At 41.9% G+C, this 16,256-nt stretch overlaps 1 protein-coding gene across 3 annotated transcripts in view; it reads right to left on the bottom strand.

Moving 5' to 3' along the window:
• The window catches only part of ptprub (protein tyrosine phosphatase receptor type Ub), a 168,343-nt gene that overhangs the window by 40,629 nt on the left and 111,458 nt on the right, over positions 1-16,256 (bottom strand). For all 3 annotated transcript variants that reach the window (XM_042423347.1, XM_042423348.1, XM_042423349.1), the window contains 6 exons: positions 14,606-14,899; positions 8,640-8,957; positions 5,919-6,028; positions 2,928-3,129; positions 1,203-1,305; positions 840-1,113 (listed from right to left, as the gene is read on the bottom strand). In XM_042423347.1, coding sequence (XP_042279281.1) covers positions 840-1,113; positions 1,203-1,305; positions 2,928-3,129; positions 5,919-6,028; positions 8,640-8,957; positions 14,606-14,899 — 1,301 coding nt within the window. The remainder of the gene's footprint in view (positions 1-839; positions 1,114-1,202; positions 1,306-2,927; positions 3,130-5,918; positions 6,029-8,639; positions 8,958-14,605; positions 14,900-16,256) is intronic.

Here is a 16,256-nt window from a genome sequence, read left to right as displayed (position 1 = left end):
TAAAGCAGCAGCTTTCTACCTCTGATCATATGCACCTGTGCCCAATTATCGTTAAGTAATTGCCTCACCCAGGTAGCAGCTCTTCCTGTAATGGAATTTGGAAAGGTAATGTGGTGTCCTCGGGGTATGACTAGAGACTGGATGGCTTTGTGTGCTCAAGAGCAGCAGCATGAATTGAAACACAACAATGTGGAATAACAAACTGTTTCTCAACACACAGGATCTAAAACCAAGATTCATGAAAAAATAAATGAAAACCCTATTTTTATGTTACCTTGGTCTACACTCACTGCATATTCCCAAAGATACTCAAATGACTGGGTAGAAAGACAGAAGTAAATAAGGACAATAATCAAAGGACAATTGAATGAAGGACATGAGGTAACAGAAATGAATAGGACAGAATAGGAAAAAAGATAGAAAATAAAAGATGAATGAAGAGAAGTGAAGTGCACTGTTGACTCTGAGTAATTCCAGCTAATCACAGCTTTGCTAGCTCTAAGTAATGCATGCAAGTAATTCCCTGTTTCAGACATGCTTTGTTTGCGAAGAATCAAAGTGGTGGGATATAAACATAAATAATTTCCAAGTAGTTACACTGCCAGCTCTAAATGTTTTCATCCAACATCCCCTTTCACAGCATTAATACTGTTTCAAGGGTTGTGAGCCCAGACAATGCCAACTGTCCTACAGCATCAACTATAGCATTAGCAAATACAGATACTCATTAACACCACTCCTCACTGGCTCGGATTTACTTTGAATACTAATGCCTTCAGATAGATGATGAAGTGTTGCCAGGTCTGCTGCACCACTGGCGGGTGTTCACTATCACTCACCCCTCTGAAGTTGCTCATAGCCTGGAAGTAGACAAGGTAGCTTTTGCGGGGGTCCAAAGGGCTGTTCCAATAGCCATTGTAAGTGTGATTGTCACCCACGGTGAAGGGGCTAGCCTCTGGCAAGCTGCTGGGTGGCAGCTCAGCTGTGTAGTAGTGTGGTGTGCCCCGGGCCTGCGCCTCGCCATGGGACATAGGCAGTGGGAAACAATCCTGGAGCCCCAGCTCCCTCTTCACTTTCTTCCCAGTCTCCTCCTCAACCACCACCTGGTATGTACTGGACACAGGGCAGATGTGCACTTTTAATAAGCCATTTTTGGTATAAAACCAGACCTGATATATATACATCTGAAATAATTTTCTCACCTGACAGGTGCTCCTCTCCCTTGGGCAGGGCGCAGCAGCACAGTAATTGTGCTCTCTGTCTCACTCAGGGGGGACGGCATGTCTCCATAATCAAATGTGGGAGCTGAGGACAAGTGAACACATGTAGAAAGTTGAGTTTACATGTCAAAAATCATCAAGGCACACATACACACACACTCTCTGCCTCACCCAGTGCTCATTTAGGCCACCTTAATTCAGTTTAAACACAGTGTCTCCTTTCTCTTTCCACATAAATATGCTCAGCCCCTCAACATCTCGTGAAACTGACAGACCGTTTTATGTTAACCATCCCTTCCTCCACATGAAATGGGTAACAGTACTAAAACACCCAACACTCATATCCTCATGTTCAGTACACTGTTTGAATTTCTCTCTCTAGTTGTCTTAGATACAAGTCCAATTAAAAGTCATGGGAGTGAGGCTAAATGAATGGGTTTCTCATTTAAAAGGATTTGGCTTAAGTCGTGCTCCTCCCTGGAGATGTGGCAACACATTTCTCTTCAATTAGTGAGGGGAAGGAGAGCAAACTATTCATGAGGAGTCGATGATTATCATATTAAAAAGTGGTTTGTTAATACCACAGCAGAAAGAGAGCTGACATCAATTAAGGTGAGGCATTAAGGAAAACTGAATGTGCATTTGCTGCCATTAAAGGTCTGTTGCGGTTTTGTAGAACTAAAACAGGGTTTGATGGCAGCTGCCAGGTGGAGTCTGTTTGAAGGATGATTGTGTATCAGCCAGGACAGCATACGCATCTGAATGCATATGCGCGTGTGTATGTGTGTGCGTAAATGAGAAAATGTGTGTAGCTGGATACTCTGCGGTGGGTATTGCTTGAAGATGCTGACAGTAGTAGCTGTTGAAGGTGTTCAGTGTTTGCTATCTGTCAGTGCCGATTTGAGAGACGCTCAGTGTAAGTGAATGTTCTGCACTGTGGGCCAGTGGAAGGGGTTGAGGATGATCTGCAAAGACTTTTGGACTCTATCTGCGGTCTGGCTTTTTGCCAGTGTTCTGTCTGACACACAGCCAGCAAGCAGTGATTGTGCACTCAGTCTATAATTAAACAACCTGGGCCCCTCTGTAAAGGGATACAGGCAAAAGGAGTGAAAGAGAGTAAATGTGTGAGCGAGACGAAGGTGGGAGTGGCTGTGTTGTGTGTTCTAAGAGGTGTAATCCCATCCCTTAACAAGCACAAATGCATCATTAAAAGGAAATAGAAACACCAAGGCTGGATTTCTATCACCAGTAATAAGCTGCGAGACTCTCAGAAGTGACATTATGGTCCCAAGGATATACAGCATCTTTCTTTATACACACACAGCAGTGTCCCCTCAGTGGTGTTCCTTTGCTTCCTATGAGTTAATTTATGTCTTGAGGTCTGTGAGATGACAGTGTGTCTCCAGTTTGGAGAGGCAATGGAAAATAGCTCTTACACTCCGGGAGCAGTAGTTTTGCCTCTGCGAGGGAAGAAAGATACCGAGGTCAAAAGAGAGAAAACCCAGATCCTAATTATAGCACACAGTGGGTGAAGTCTAGAGTTGTACCTGCATGCTGCATCTGTGATAGGCAGCGATGGCACAGAGAGCAACTTCTGCAATCAAAGGCTGCCTGTTTCCATTCCTATTTTACGGCTCTAAAGCAGCTTTCACACAGACACGCATGTTCACACCCAAAACTGTAGAGTCAGTCAGTGATTGCTAATACCTGAGATGTTAGTGGTAATTTCAGTGAGAGCAGTCTGGCCAAAGCCCTTGGCTGTACGGGCTCGGACGGAGATTAAGTAAGTAGTTCCCGGGTGGAGGTTGGAGAACATGTGATAGGTCTCATTCTTCAACTTGGACACAGTTCTTCTAGGTCCTGGGACATTGATCCCTGGATCAGACGACTCAATACTCTGGTAACTGATCTGTTGTTGGGGGAGAAGAGAAATGGTTAAGAGGTAATAAAAGTCATAAAAACCAGAATCACCTTAGAGCTGGTTTGTCTTACCACAGAGGTCATTAGATATGTGCACAAATGGCTTTGTCACAAGTAGTAATTCTAATGTTTGATTGATCTGATTCAATGCAAATTAATTTGCTTATCTAAATCAATGCTCTAATTGCTCAATTGGGTTTATAGTTTTAGATGAAAGGGACTTGATTAGTATTGGCGCTGATAAGTCAAAGTCATACAAGCAACCTGGAGTTTTTCTAAAATTATTGTGAGTGATAAATTACTTTCTGACTGAGAAACACATTATTAAGGCCATAGACTGAGGACACAATGCAGGGAAAAGTATATACAAGAGTTTAGTTCAATATTCTTAAGTGTTAATGAGTTCGAATAACTCTTATAAACACTCTAAAAATGCTGTTTATAAGTGTCCTTTAGAAGTGAAATCTTTTATAAATTTTTCCTCCAGGGGTGATTTGGCTTGCTTACACAGTGCTCTCATGTGAATTTCCACTTATATTCTTCCGAAAAAGTGGAGAGCTAAATGAGATGACCTTGCTACAATCAGACAAGGGTGTGCATATTAGGATATACATTAGAGTTGTTAGAGATCCACTTCATTTAAGGAATTAACACACACACAATGCTCAATAGCATCTATCACACAGACGCCCAGGCGTGCACGCGTACACCACGCATACTAAAGATGCCACTCAAGCCAAACCAAAGGCACTGCTGATTATCATAAGAGGAGCTTAATGCCTGCTCATGCCTCCTTAGTGTGAAGATAGAATTATGAGCCATCCAGTGTCTAAATACAGACAGACCTCCGTGTTTCCTCTACAAAGGCAGACATAAAAGATGCCCGACAGTGCACAGAGCAGCGAGGAGGGTTTGCAGGACAGCATGGCAGTCGATGGGCTCATGCAGAGTGGTCAATGGTTTAATCTGAGAGAAATGAAGAGGATACAGCTCTGTATAAAGCTTTCTCCGTCAGCTGAGGGAGATCAACACACTACAGAAAAAAAATCCTGTGCTGCCTCCACTTTATATGTCAAACCACAAATCCTATTTAATAATATCCTTGAGGCGACATTGCAAGAGAGGCCAAGGGAAAGAAGGCTTGAGGATGGGTTGGCAGGCCTACTGATGATTTACCACAGACAGAAGGTATACAGTAGATACAAAATAATTATCCAGCTAGACAGAGGGCCTACAGTGCAACAGATGCATGCGAGTTATCTATTAATGATGTAGGGCTCTATGGCCTGGAACAAAGGATCAGGGTCATTTTAATGTAAGGCTAATGGTAAAATTCTATGTTGCTTGAGCTTGAATGTTTGTGGTGTCATAAAAATTCAAGTACAAGCAGATCTACTGGCTGTTTGCTGTTTGTGTGGTATTAGAATTAGGGCTAGAGTTAAACAAGTTCACAAGGTGCCAAAACAACACACTGCACCTACAGCTGCTGAAGAACAAAAATGCTGACAAAAGCAATCTCACCACAAGGTCAATTTAGCAGCTGTTCTGAAGCTTTTGATTGTATCGCACCATCTTCCTCAGCAGATGGAGTTTGCCCCCGTTGTCATGGAATTGCAGATGTTAAAATTTCCATTTTTCAGAGCACTTTCAGGACCTCTCATCCATGTTGGCTTATAGTTCAGATAGGTTTTTTTTTAAATTGAAAAGAAGAAATTTGAATTTCTTTAGCTGACAGTTCGCTAAACCCCACTCCCAAACAGCAACTGTCCAATCATAGCTTAGCAACCATAACTAGGCACAGCAGGCCTGTCAAGCTTTGGATTTCTCCACATGAGACGGTGAACACATGGATGTATTAGAGAGGTGTACATGGGAGAGATACTGGGTATAGAAAGAGTTTGTAGGGTCGTGTTTGTTTGTTATAGCATTCCCCAAATCAAAAACACAAGGTGGGATGTGTAAGGAATCGATTAAAAGGTGTGCTAGTGTGTTTATCTTCTGCAACATAAGCTGCAAACATTAGCATTAGTAGCATTTCTCCAGAGCAAGGCTAAGGGGTAGCATCATTTGCACATTTTGTGGGGTTATAAGTTATATAAAAAATGTTGTGTTAGCTGAGCATCTAAATAGGGTTGTGTTACAATTGAGCCTGATCTGACATTTTTCCTCATCATACCTTGTAATACTAAAACTAAATAGCTCTAAACTACAATACATAATGTTTCTTTATTTCAATGTTTTCTACATGGACTATCAGCATGGTGACAATTTCATTTCAACTGGCAAAATCAATGGTTACCAGCCAGAAATGTGAAGTCTGTTTTTGAATCAAGGACTGACTGCTTCAAAAATTACCACAAATTTCAAGAGGTTAATCAGCCACTGTTATCATTATTAACTGCATATGTGCTGCTTGAGAACTGAAAGCTTGACAGGTGTAGCAACAGTAACTATGGAGGTCTGGGGCTAGCAAATGGTCAATTCCATGACAACTAGGTAAACTATCTGCAAAGAAAGGTTGTATGAAAAAATAAGAAGACAAATCAAATCAGAACAGCTACTACATAGACTTTGTGGTCAAGGTCAAGAATGCACTTTCAATCTCAACCTAAGCACTCTGTTCATGTGTTAACTTCTACTGTAATATGATATTAAAACAACTGTATGATAGATGACAAATGTTTAGTTATAGTCAAAATCATATACCGTTCTTGAAATCTTTAACAACTGGCAATTGACAGGACATAGAAATTTAATGAAATGTCTCTCTGTGCTCACCTCATATTGGGTAATAAGGCCGTTGGGCTCGACAGGCTCCTCCCACTTCAGGAAGATCATGTCATCCAGCGGGGTGAAGGTGAGCGACTCTGGTGCTATGCCTCCGGGAACTGTAAGAAATTGTCAGAACAAACATTTGTCGGGGAAATTGAAGTGCTAATCCCATGGTGAACCTCTCCTGTCAATATCACAGAACTGAATGTCACAGTGGCTCAGAACAACGCACCGCATGAGACACTCAGACAGCCAGAGAGCAGGCAGAGAACATCAGATAAGGACACAGTTAATTTATGAACTGCATCAATTATGTAACCACAACACAGACAAAAGAAAGAAAACATAAGAACATTATTATAATTTCATATCAGCCCTCTGTCAAAGTTTGAGGCATATTGATGAATATGTCAGATGCTTGCTGGTAAACTTGTGTCTGAATGGCAGCGAGAGGACTGTGAATGTCTGAACATTCAACTACACTCACTGTGTTAACAGTTTTTTGAGCCATTTGGTTGCAGCCCCAGTCCCCACGGTCTGCGTGAGCGCTGTACAGAGGAAGACTGTTATGTGAGATTCAGGCCCGAGGCTAAAGCATGAGCCAAACAGCTGAGTCGGCTGTTATTTTTGAATTGAGTTAGTCTGGAGGACAGAGTTGCTTATTAAGGCTTTTGGAAAAAGGCTTCATAATTGACGTGTACTGTATGTATATATGCATATATTTATCTCCTATCACTTCAGAAAAACCCTTTCTCTTGTTTTCTCCCTCTCTCATGATCTTTCCCCATCTTTCTCTCTACATATCTCTTTATGAAGAATCTTGTTTGTTTTGATTTTTTCATGGTAGAATTGATTCCTCCCTCAGCTGCCATGCAGACGATGTGCTACGGCACAAAGGAATAATAGGAGATAAGAAATAAGCACAAAATCCTATCTCAGGGTTGCTGGAGTCTCAGATACAATTTTTTCTCCTTTATGTTATTTTTGTCTTAAAATGAAAAGGATCTTTTGTAATGCTGATCCAGCTTCAGTCAGATGGTCATCCTGTTTGTTTTAATGCATTAGAGGAAGACAGTGGAGCTGGCAAAGCTACGCAACACTTAGAAGTGTTAATATAATGATATATTAAGCAAATTCACCACATCTGAAGCAAATCTGATTAAAACATAGATTTGTATATTTTAACCACATATCGTGGCCTCAATATCTATTGACAAAAATCTTGAAGTGTTAAAAATAACCGTTACAATAGAAGATAGTGTGACAATAAGCTCTGGTTGCGGGCAGGCCTGGATAGTCTCCTTTCTGACATTTCAAATGAGAATAGTTAAACAAGCTGAGGCGAGCTGAGTTTCAAATGACAGTATAGGTGTAAAATTCAGGCCGGCAAAAACAACCTATAGTGACGTTCATCTAGCAGCTGTAGTAATTATGACCCGGGGAAGTCACAAAGTTCAGATGATGTCAATATAAGGTGACTTAATAAAACATAATTACTTTTTTACAGTGATTTGTAATGGTTTTGGAAGTTGATTTGGTTTGGTTTGGGAGTGCATTGCTACAGCTGCTAGATGACGTAAACTTAACTATAGGTCGTTCCTGCCGGCCTGAATTTTAGACCTATACTGACGGTTTTTCTTTTAATGAGGATGTGTTGTATATTTTAGATGTGCACATGAAGCTGGAGGGCAGCCACATCATTTTTCCAGACTCTTAACTGCAATTTAAAACAGTAAAGTATTGTACATTCTGCATTTAGTAGACATCACACATTGTTGTTACCACTGAAATTCTATATATTGTGGGAGTCAGTACAGTAGTGGAAGTATTTAGATCCTTGACTTGAGTAAATGCTCAAATGCCACAATATATTATATTCCTTTACAAGTAAATGCAAATGCAAAAAGTACTCGTTCTGCAGCAAAATGTCCCCTGTCACTGATATATTGTTATATATTATGCTATTAGATTATTACTGATGCATCTGTTTGTACTGTAAGTAGATTTTTACTGTTGGAGTTGGTCAAGGTGCAGCTAGTTTTGACTATTTCATATACTGTACAGTTAGGTATAGCCCAGTGGTTCCAAACATGGAGGTCATCCCTCCTTCAAAGGCTTACATTATAAATATGAGGGGTTGTGAGATGATTAATGGGTGGGAAAGAAGAAGGACAAAGTTCTGCTACACAAATCTGTATTAATGTTTTTGTACTATTCTCTAATCTTGTATTTTTGTGTGAAATGTTGCATGCAGAGTTGTACCTCTTTGGGCCTTGAACAATTATGTAAATAACATCAATTCAGACATTTAGAGGGGGTATCACCCTTCTAATAACTCACAGACATCTGACAAGGGGCCCCGAGTAGACACTTTATTTAATCCTTAACAATGTATTGCATTGCACTGCATGTTTTATGTAAAAGCTCAATATGGAAAGTAACTAGTAACTATAGCTGAAAATAAATGTAGTTTGGGGTAAAATATACAATATTTTACTCTAGAATGAAGTGGTATAGAAGTTTAGCAAGAAGTGATTGATTCAGTATACAGTAAGATTTTTTTATAAGAAAATCTAACTAAAAAGCATTTTTCTATGTAGGCGAGTAAATGTATTAATGTTCAGGTGATGGTTTCTCATACCATTTTGTAATGCCACTTTTCATTCTTTGTTTTTTCTGTCTTTTCTTTCTACACTATCTTTTCTGTAACCTCCTCCTGGGACTTACTGTCCTCCTCAGTCTGGAAGTTGACCTCTCTGCCCTCTTTCTTCCCCTCTGGGTTGGCCAGTGACAGGCGGACATGGATGCCATGGTAGGGTGGCAGATCACGCAGTGTGAAGCGTGAGGCGTTGTGTTCCACTGCCAGGCACTCTCTCACGGTGGTGTTGTGGCCTCCGCCGCCTCCCGCCGTGGTGTAGCGGTAACACAGGGACACTGAGTAGGTGTGGCAGCGCGTTAGATTGAACGCCAAATTCTCCCACTGCAGGGACAACTGCCTGGGCTGGATATCTGTGGCTGTGAGGCCCCGTAACGCACGCATGGGCTCTGGGAGGGAGGAAGATTGAAGAAAAGGAAGAAAAAAAAGAGATCACTGAGTAATAAAGAAAGAGATGCAGTGATAAAATTTAAAGAAAAATAATGTAATTATCCATTGTAGCAATGTACTTAGAAAAGACCTGAAGGCACTATAGTGAATTTTAGAAAATGAAAACACAGGTAACTTGTTTTACTGTGAAATATTTGATTTCAGACAGAGCGCCCAGCAAATGACAAATGTCAGTGATGTCCCAGGACTACCCTGGCAGTTTTTCAGTTGTTCCCCTCCTACATGTCGCCATATTGCCCCGTCACAACATGGAGGTCGTCAGTTTGCTGCCAGCACAACACACACACATCCCCAACGGCAGAGTGGGGACTCATGCCAATTGCGCTAATTAATCGGACAGGCTGTGGGTTGCCGTTGCTCTCCCACCAGTCCCCGCCTCCGTGTCGACTAGCAAATAGACTATCCAGTAGTTCTACTTCTTTGCCCTGAAGTTTAATCTACACACAAAAATGCCAGTGCTACACAAGGGCACTCACTTCCGCTGGTTACTTTTACTGCTGGGTCATTGCAATGGCCTGACGCATATTTTTAGAAGGGACCAAGTTAATTCTGGTCATTGCCGGGTTAACCCTGTCTTTCTCTGACTCAATCTAAAAGAACAACAGCGCTGTCTTTGATATCCCCCTCAAATGTAATGACTAGCTGAGAGATACAGAGAGCCTCTATACACAGAGACACAGACCAGCCAGTGTTCAGGAGGACGTCCGAACTGAAGAGAGCCAGAGTTAAGCCAAGGACATCCTCAGTATCAATGGAGGCATTTATCAGTGGCCATTATTAATATAATCAATGCCTTTTTGTCAAGCAATATGCTACATAATGTATTGTATTGCTTTATGCTTTTAATAGGGCATGTTGAGTAATGGGCCAGGGAGACGGGGAATGACAGCAGAGATATGGGGTACAGGGAGAGATCAGTGGAGTTTGAGGTTACTGGCCAAGGTCTTCATTCCTTCACTGACTCGCACACTCAGTGGGATTCTCACTGCAGCACAGATTAGCGCAGGGAACTTAAATAAGGTGGCTAATGCATCACCGAGCAGGGGCTAATGCACTAAAACAAGAATTATCTAAGAAAATGGATTTGAAGAGTGCTCTCTAGTTCTGCAAGGACACACATATATGCACACATTCACTGTATAAAATAGTCTTATTCACCCTTATCTCTGTATCACTCTCTTTTTATCTCTTTACCTGTCCCACCTACCTACTTTATGTGTATACATGCTCAAGCACTTATATGTAACCATGCAACCATTATCAGATACAACAGCCCTATGCCCACTTTCTTATGCATCTATTACTGCCTGGTGGTAGCAATTCTTTTGAAGTGAAATTTTATGACACTTCCAATCTATACTGAAGGCCTATGCAGTCACCAGCTTTCTCTTTTAATTTGCTGTCTGGCATCTCATACTAGATGGAAATATGACCAGAGCATTGATCTGAACCTCATCCAGACTAATGTGACGGCAGATAAATGGGTGGGCACAGTAATCTCAGTAGAGAAGTAGACTGCACCCAGCAAGAAATGTTAATGTTCCATTGTTCAGTGTGACTGAAGATTGTCTTAATGGTGCAATTGATAGTCTGCACAGTCTGAGAGCTAAATAAAGGGAGGCATTTAACTGCTGAGTTGATGAAAGCACCGCCAAAGAGGCCACAGTGTGCTCATTGTGGGTTTTCTCAAAGTGGACATTTGTGCCAGCCCCTTCCCCTTGCCTCGTCTTATTTGTCTGTGTGCCACGGGCACCCATTCTCTGGCACCCTGTGGCATGAAAACTGCAGTCTCCCCAACATGGCCAAAAGCCCAGAGCACCATGTTGATCCTTGGAGATTGGAAGTTAGAGTGGATGTGACAGGTTCTGCTTTATTAGCTCCCCTAAAACTGTGACATGGGACAGCAGCAGGACAGAGCAGCCGTGGAGGGGATCTGGACTGACTGTGTCAGACGGGAACATCTAAATTTATACAGACATGCACGCCTTTACTCATGTGCAAGCAATAACACAAGCGCACATAAATCCAAACATACCAAATGTGCACATATAGGGAATTCTGGCTCACAGAGTGGAAGACATGATGAACGACATGCCAAGAAAGGCAAAGCACTTGTATTTCTAATGTTCCTAATTTTAGTCAGGCTCCAGTGTTGGCTCCCTCTAACAGACCAAGAGCATTATGGGCAAGGCTTTCCAGAAGGTTCAGTGACCCAGCAGCAGGTGGAAGCCCATTAACGTAGTTTGGGGACCACCTGCAGTACAAATGCTCGCCTCTCCTCTGTGATTCACTTGAGGGTCTTCAAGCTGTGCTAATGCACCGTGCTGATAATCACAGCAATGCCTCATCAAGCACACCTGGATGGCCATCAGAGCCAGGCGGAGACCATGTTCACATTCACGGCCATTAGTTTTACAGCACGTCGGCAAGGCACAGCTTCTGGAGAGGAAATTCACTTTCCTCCTAAATTCCTCTTAAAAGAGGGTCCAAATATCCCTTCTGTTCACTGCATAATTACCACCTCCCTGAAATTACCACAATAACCCCACCATCTATTTTCTCCTGCTTAAACTTAATCAGGCCAACAGCAAGGGGGACGATCAGGATTCAGCGGTGGAATGAGGGGTCAGGAGGAGTAGTGTATAACAGATGGTTTGAAGGTTGGGTCAGGGGAGCTCTGGGAACCAGGTGGTGATTAGAGTCTCCTGGTGGGTCAAGAAGGTGAGATACACCCGGTGGAGAAGGTTTACATTGTTGCAGCTTACTGTAAAGTTTATAACACATAGACACACCCAGGCAAGAACTGAGAACATTAAAGAAGCCACACAGGAGTCAATCAGACGCAGCTGCACTACAAAAAAACATCAAATTCAGCTATTTGTCACTCACAGTTTTGCAGCTACTGAGGGAAAAAAATACAAGACACAACAACTGGCAAAATTAATTTCACCTATACTTCCACTGTATTGAACTAGTACTGCATCTAAATGCCCTGTTTAACAGCTCAGCAAACACAGCAGCATTACTTATCCCACACATGGTTGAACAAGCTAATGTCACAGTGGTTGAAATGTAAATACATCATTAAAGGCTGAGTTTCATGACTTTCACAAACACCGATAGCAGCAACTGTGAAAGCAATTTCCGTACGTTGTGAATCCTCTCTCGCTTCAGTTCTCGCACATTTTTTACAGTTTCACTCTCTCTCTCTCTTTGAAAAACTACCTTCTCCCACACACACATCCCACCCCCCACCCCCCACGCCCCGGTATTGACTTTCCTGGTTTTTATTGTGATTTTCTGTGTCTCATGAGTTGTGTGAGGGGTGTGCAGGGATTTGGGCAGGCGAAGGGGGGCCTGCGAGCTCACTCATGGTACCTGATGAATGAGGGATGTCTTTGGCTGTTGGGAGAGGAGAGTGGCTTTAATATGTCATTGGAGAGGGGGCCAGGGAGGCTCTACTGGAGCAGGGTAGGGAGATATGTGAGGGATGGTGCATGGCAGGAAGCGACCGTTGGGCATAGAAAAGAGTGATGACCATGGAAGACACAAATCCACAGACTGCCTTTGGGTAACACAAAGCTCTCCATTTCACCTACCTGTGACTACTACGCACACATTACAGATGCAGGCAGCAGTAATGACTGCCATCTCTGTGTGCATCCGCATTAACACAGCACTCTTTGTGCTCTATATGTGTATATTATATTTAATGGCAAGAATGGGTGTGACCTCCTGGTATCCTGCTTATCTCTCTGGGTGTTCTGTGTCTGCACAGTGACAGATGACAGGGGTGCACAGATGTGAGCAGGCAGTACAAAATGTTCAATTAAATAAAGCCTGATGGGAGGCAAACCTTCACCTTGAATGAGTGATTCGAATTGTAAATAATCCATATTTAAATATGTGTGCTGTTAGTGTCTGAGGCAGTGACGCTTTTTCTGATTGAGTAGAAAAGATAAACAGGGAGAGGGGAGTGAAGTGAAACAGAAAGCAAACTAATATAACTGAAATAATTAGCCACTAATCACCATCTATTTTGATAAATGAATAATTGTTTAAGTCATTTTTTAAGGAAATCTGCTAAACATCTGCTGGTTCTTGGTTCTCACTTGTGAGTATTTTATTTTCTTTGTCATTTATGACAACGAACTGAGTTTCTACCAGTACGATAAAATAAACAATTTGAACTTTCCAAATTCAACTTGAATTTCCACTATTTTCTGACATTTTATAGATGAAAAAATAACTGTCAGATTAATGCAAAATAATCATTAATTACAGATCTATAAGTGAATTATGTATGTACAGAGTTTACTGTCTATACTCTGTCCTTCAAATGTTTACTATCCTTCACTGCATACTTGTGTATACTATGATTGATACGTCTCCACCACTGTCACCTACAAATTCTTGTACATTTATTGTACTTGTCGTATGAAATTTCTATCTTCTTTAGTGGATACCGTGCCAAAGATGGCTGCTTTAGGCTAGCCACTATAGTCAGCCAGTTGTTATCTTTTAAATAACCGTCAAAATAATATTGCCATGCTGGCAGCAGAAAGTCTCCCTTTCAGTCTCCTCATCTCCAGAGTTCAGAGAACCCCAGTGATAGCAAAATGTGCCTTTTCTTATGAGATAAGTATATGCAGTGACTAAGTCAGAACTTGTCTATCAGCTCCTCTCTGATTGAATTTTAGCAGATTATCGTGACAGATGCAGCCCCATAATGCAAGACTCTTTGAAGTTACAGTGTGTGGCTGTTGGGCATCAGTACTTTGAGCAGTGGGAAAAATTATCTTTCATGAAATTACTTCATTAATTGCAAAGGAGATATAGTTATAGGTATTATTACTTTTTTTAATCTAGATTGAATGTATAAGCCTTTGCAATTTAGAAAATCACTGTGCAGCGTCCTTTTAGTGAATGAGTACAGATTGAATTAAACACCTATTGCCCCATGCTTGTGATTTCTACTGAACAGCCAAGTGTTCAACACAGTGCACATCCCTTACCCAGGGCTCTAGGGCACTGCATCACCTAAACAGTGTACATCGAAATTTCTCTAAGAACTACACGTTGCAAAATAGCTCCTTTCAGAGCAACATCTATGCCCAGTCAAAAACTGCCATCTCATATTTGGCAAAACAAACATAAAACCCCAAATGGGAATAGAGTGAATTGAGCCAAAGTATAACACTGTTGTAGACAGGGTATCTGTACAAACATGACAACATACTACAAGATTGAGATACAGATACAAATTCCTGGCCTGAAAAGATGTGAGTAATAAGATAAACAATCCTCCATGATCCTGCTTGAAACAAATAACATATAGATAAAGGCTGCATGGTGGGTAGTGTGTTTTCAGCTTGCAGTGCAGCAGCAGCTACTGGCCAGTAAATAAATTGCTCAGCTATATGAAGTGAGTGTGTAGTTCATGATGATGATGATGATTGAGCGTTGCTACACTCTGAGCTCTACTATCTAACATAGCCTCCAATCATATGATACTATATGAAGACAGTACACTTTCATACCTTAGGGGACTCAACCCAATCCAATGTGTTAGGATCTGGAAGCTCACCTGCACACTTGGTCCTGCTCACTAGGGGAGGTCCAGGAGGACCAGTGCCTCCTTCTCCAGGGCGAGTCAAAAGCACACTGATGTGGTACTCTGTGTCTGGATCCAGATGCCACAGCTTATAGGTGACCATGTTGACTCCATGCACCTCTGACCACGGGGACTGGCTGGCGCGGTACTCAATCTCCTTCCTGATAATGGGGCCATCTCCCAGGATAGAGTTGGTGTTGAGCTGAATGATCAGGTAAGTGGAGCCGGCGCGCAGCAGCTGGGGCGGTGCAATGGGGGATGGAGGTACTGTCAGAGGAAAAGAAAAGCAGTGTTTTTCATTCTCCTGCACAAACACATGTTTGTATTGGTAAAAGCATTTGCTTGCTTGCGGGCCCATAGTGCTGCTGCACAGTCAGGAGGTAAAGTTGTGGTATTAATTTCACTAATCAGTTCTAAGCAAAAAGATTTCTCACTATGCTAAAGCCCACTGAGTCTTAAATGAGTCCCTAGAGACTGCGAGATGTGAGCAGGTCAAACTGCGTTCAAATAGCAGATTAGTCATACCCATTAACAAGGCATTCCGAGCCTTTCATACATTTTAGCAAAGTAGTGAGTGAAAAAACAGGTGTGCACACGGTGCATTGAATGTGTATGATCTTTGTAACTGAGATATTAGGTGCTGCACATCTTTTTCTTCTACTGAGTGTTCTGTCCTCACAGCTGGTCACCACTCCGAAAGAGGAGACTCTGAATCACTGTCGGTAAAGATTGCCAAAGCAAGGATTAATTTCAGTGCCCACCGGTCAAATGTCACTTACTGGCAGATCCAAGCCACTGAACAATTACACGGGCAACAGTGTGAGGGAGGGAAGGGAATGCAAAAGAAATGAGAACAAAGCATGAGAAAAGATCAGAGTTAGATCTGTGGCTGTGACTAATCTGTCATTCCTGCAAAGGCGCCTCTGTCTTTTATGGCCCTCTTCTCTAAGGGATTTCGACATTACCAGCACCTCACCTCTTCTCGCTGCTGCTTCCCTTTGCCTTTCCTTAGCCTGCAGCAGCTCATCTTTGTGCTGTCAATGACTGCATCCATAATGAAAGGCCAAATTTAGGCCACAGGCAAGAAGCCAGTGGGGTGAAATTTAAAACAACTCACTCATGTCCTACACAGTTTAGGTTCACAGTTCTGGAAACTATGCTAGAGGTTTTCCTTCTATTCATTTATTTTGTTTATTTTACACTATTTTTCCTCTCGGTATATTATTAGTATTCTTTTTCATTGTTTTTCTCCAAACACAGAGCTATTCTGAAACTAAACATTGCTCTCAGTGCTACTTTCTGTTTAATTAAGGATTTCTGTGCACTGAGACTTATGCTTTAACAGGCTGTAAATCCCTGAAAACACATCTTCAAATGTGCTCATGCAGGATCAAAATATAACAACTAGAGGGCCACAACAAAAGCCAGAGATGTGCAGTACCTTAAGTAGAAAGATGAAAATGATTTATTCATTGTGTGGACATGTTGCGGTTTTCTATGGGGCAATAAGAGACTTCCATTCTGATTCCTGCATGCAATCTACAGTCCTGAAATGAGTGGATCCAACTCATTAAGGGGATGATTAGGCTCTTCGAGCAGGGCAGTAGGGGGAAAAGGGATTTAT

The sequence above is a fragment of the Thunnus maccoyii genome, chromosome 10 (assembly GCF_910596095.1).
Source record: "Thunnus maccoyii chromosome 10, fThuMac1.1, whole genome shotgun sequence".
Lineage (NCBI taxonomy): Eukaryota > Metazoa > Chordata > Actinopteri > Scombriformes > Scombridae > Thunnus > Thunnus maccoyii.
This window is presented reverse-complemented; position numbering and strand designations above follow the sequence as displayed.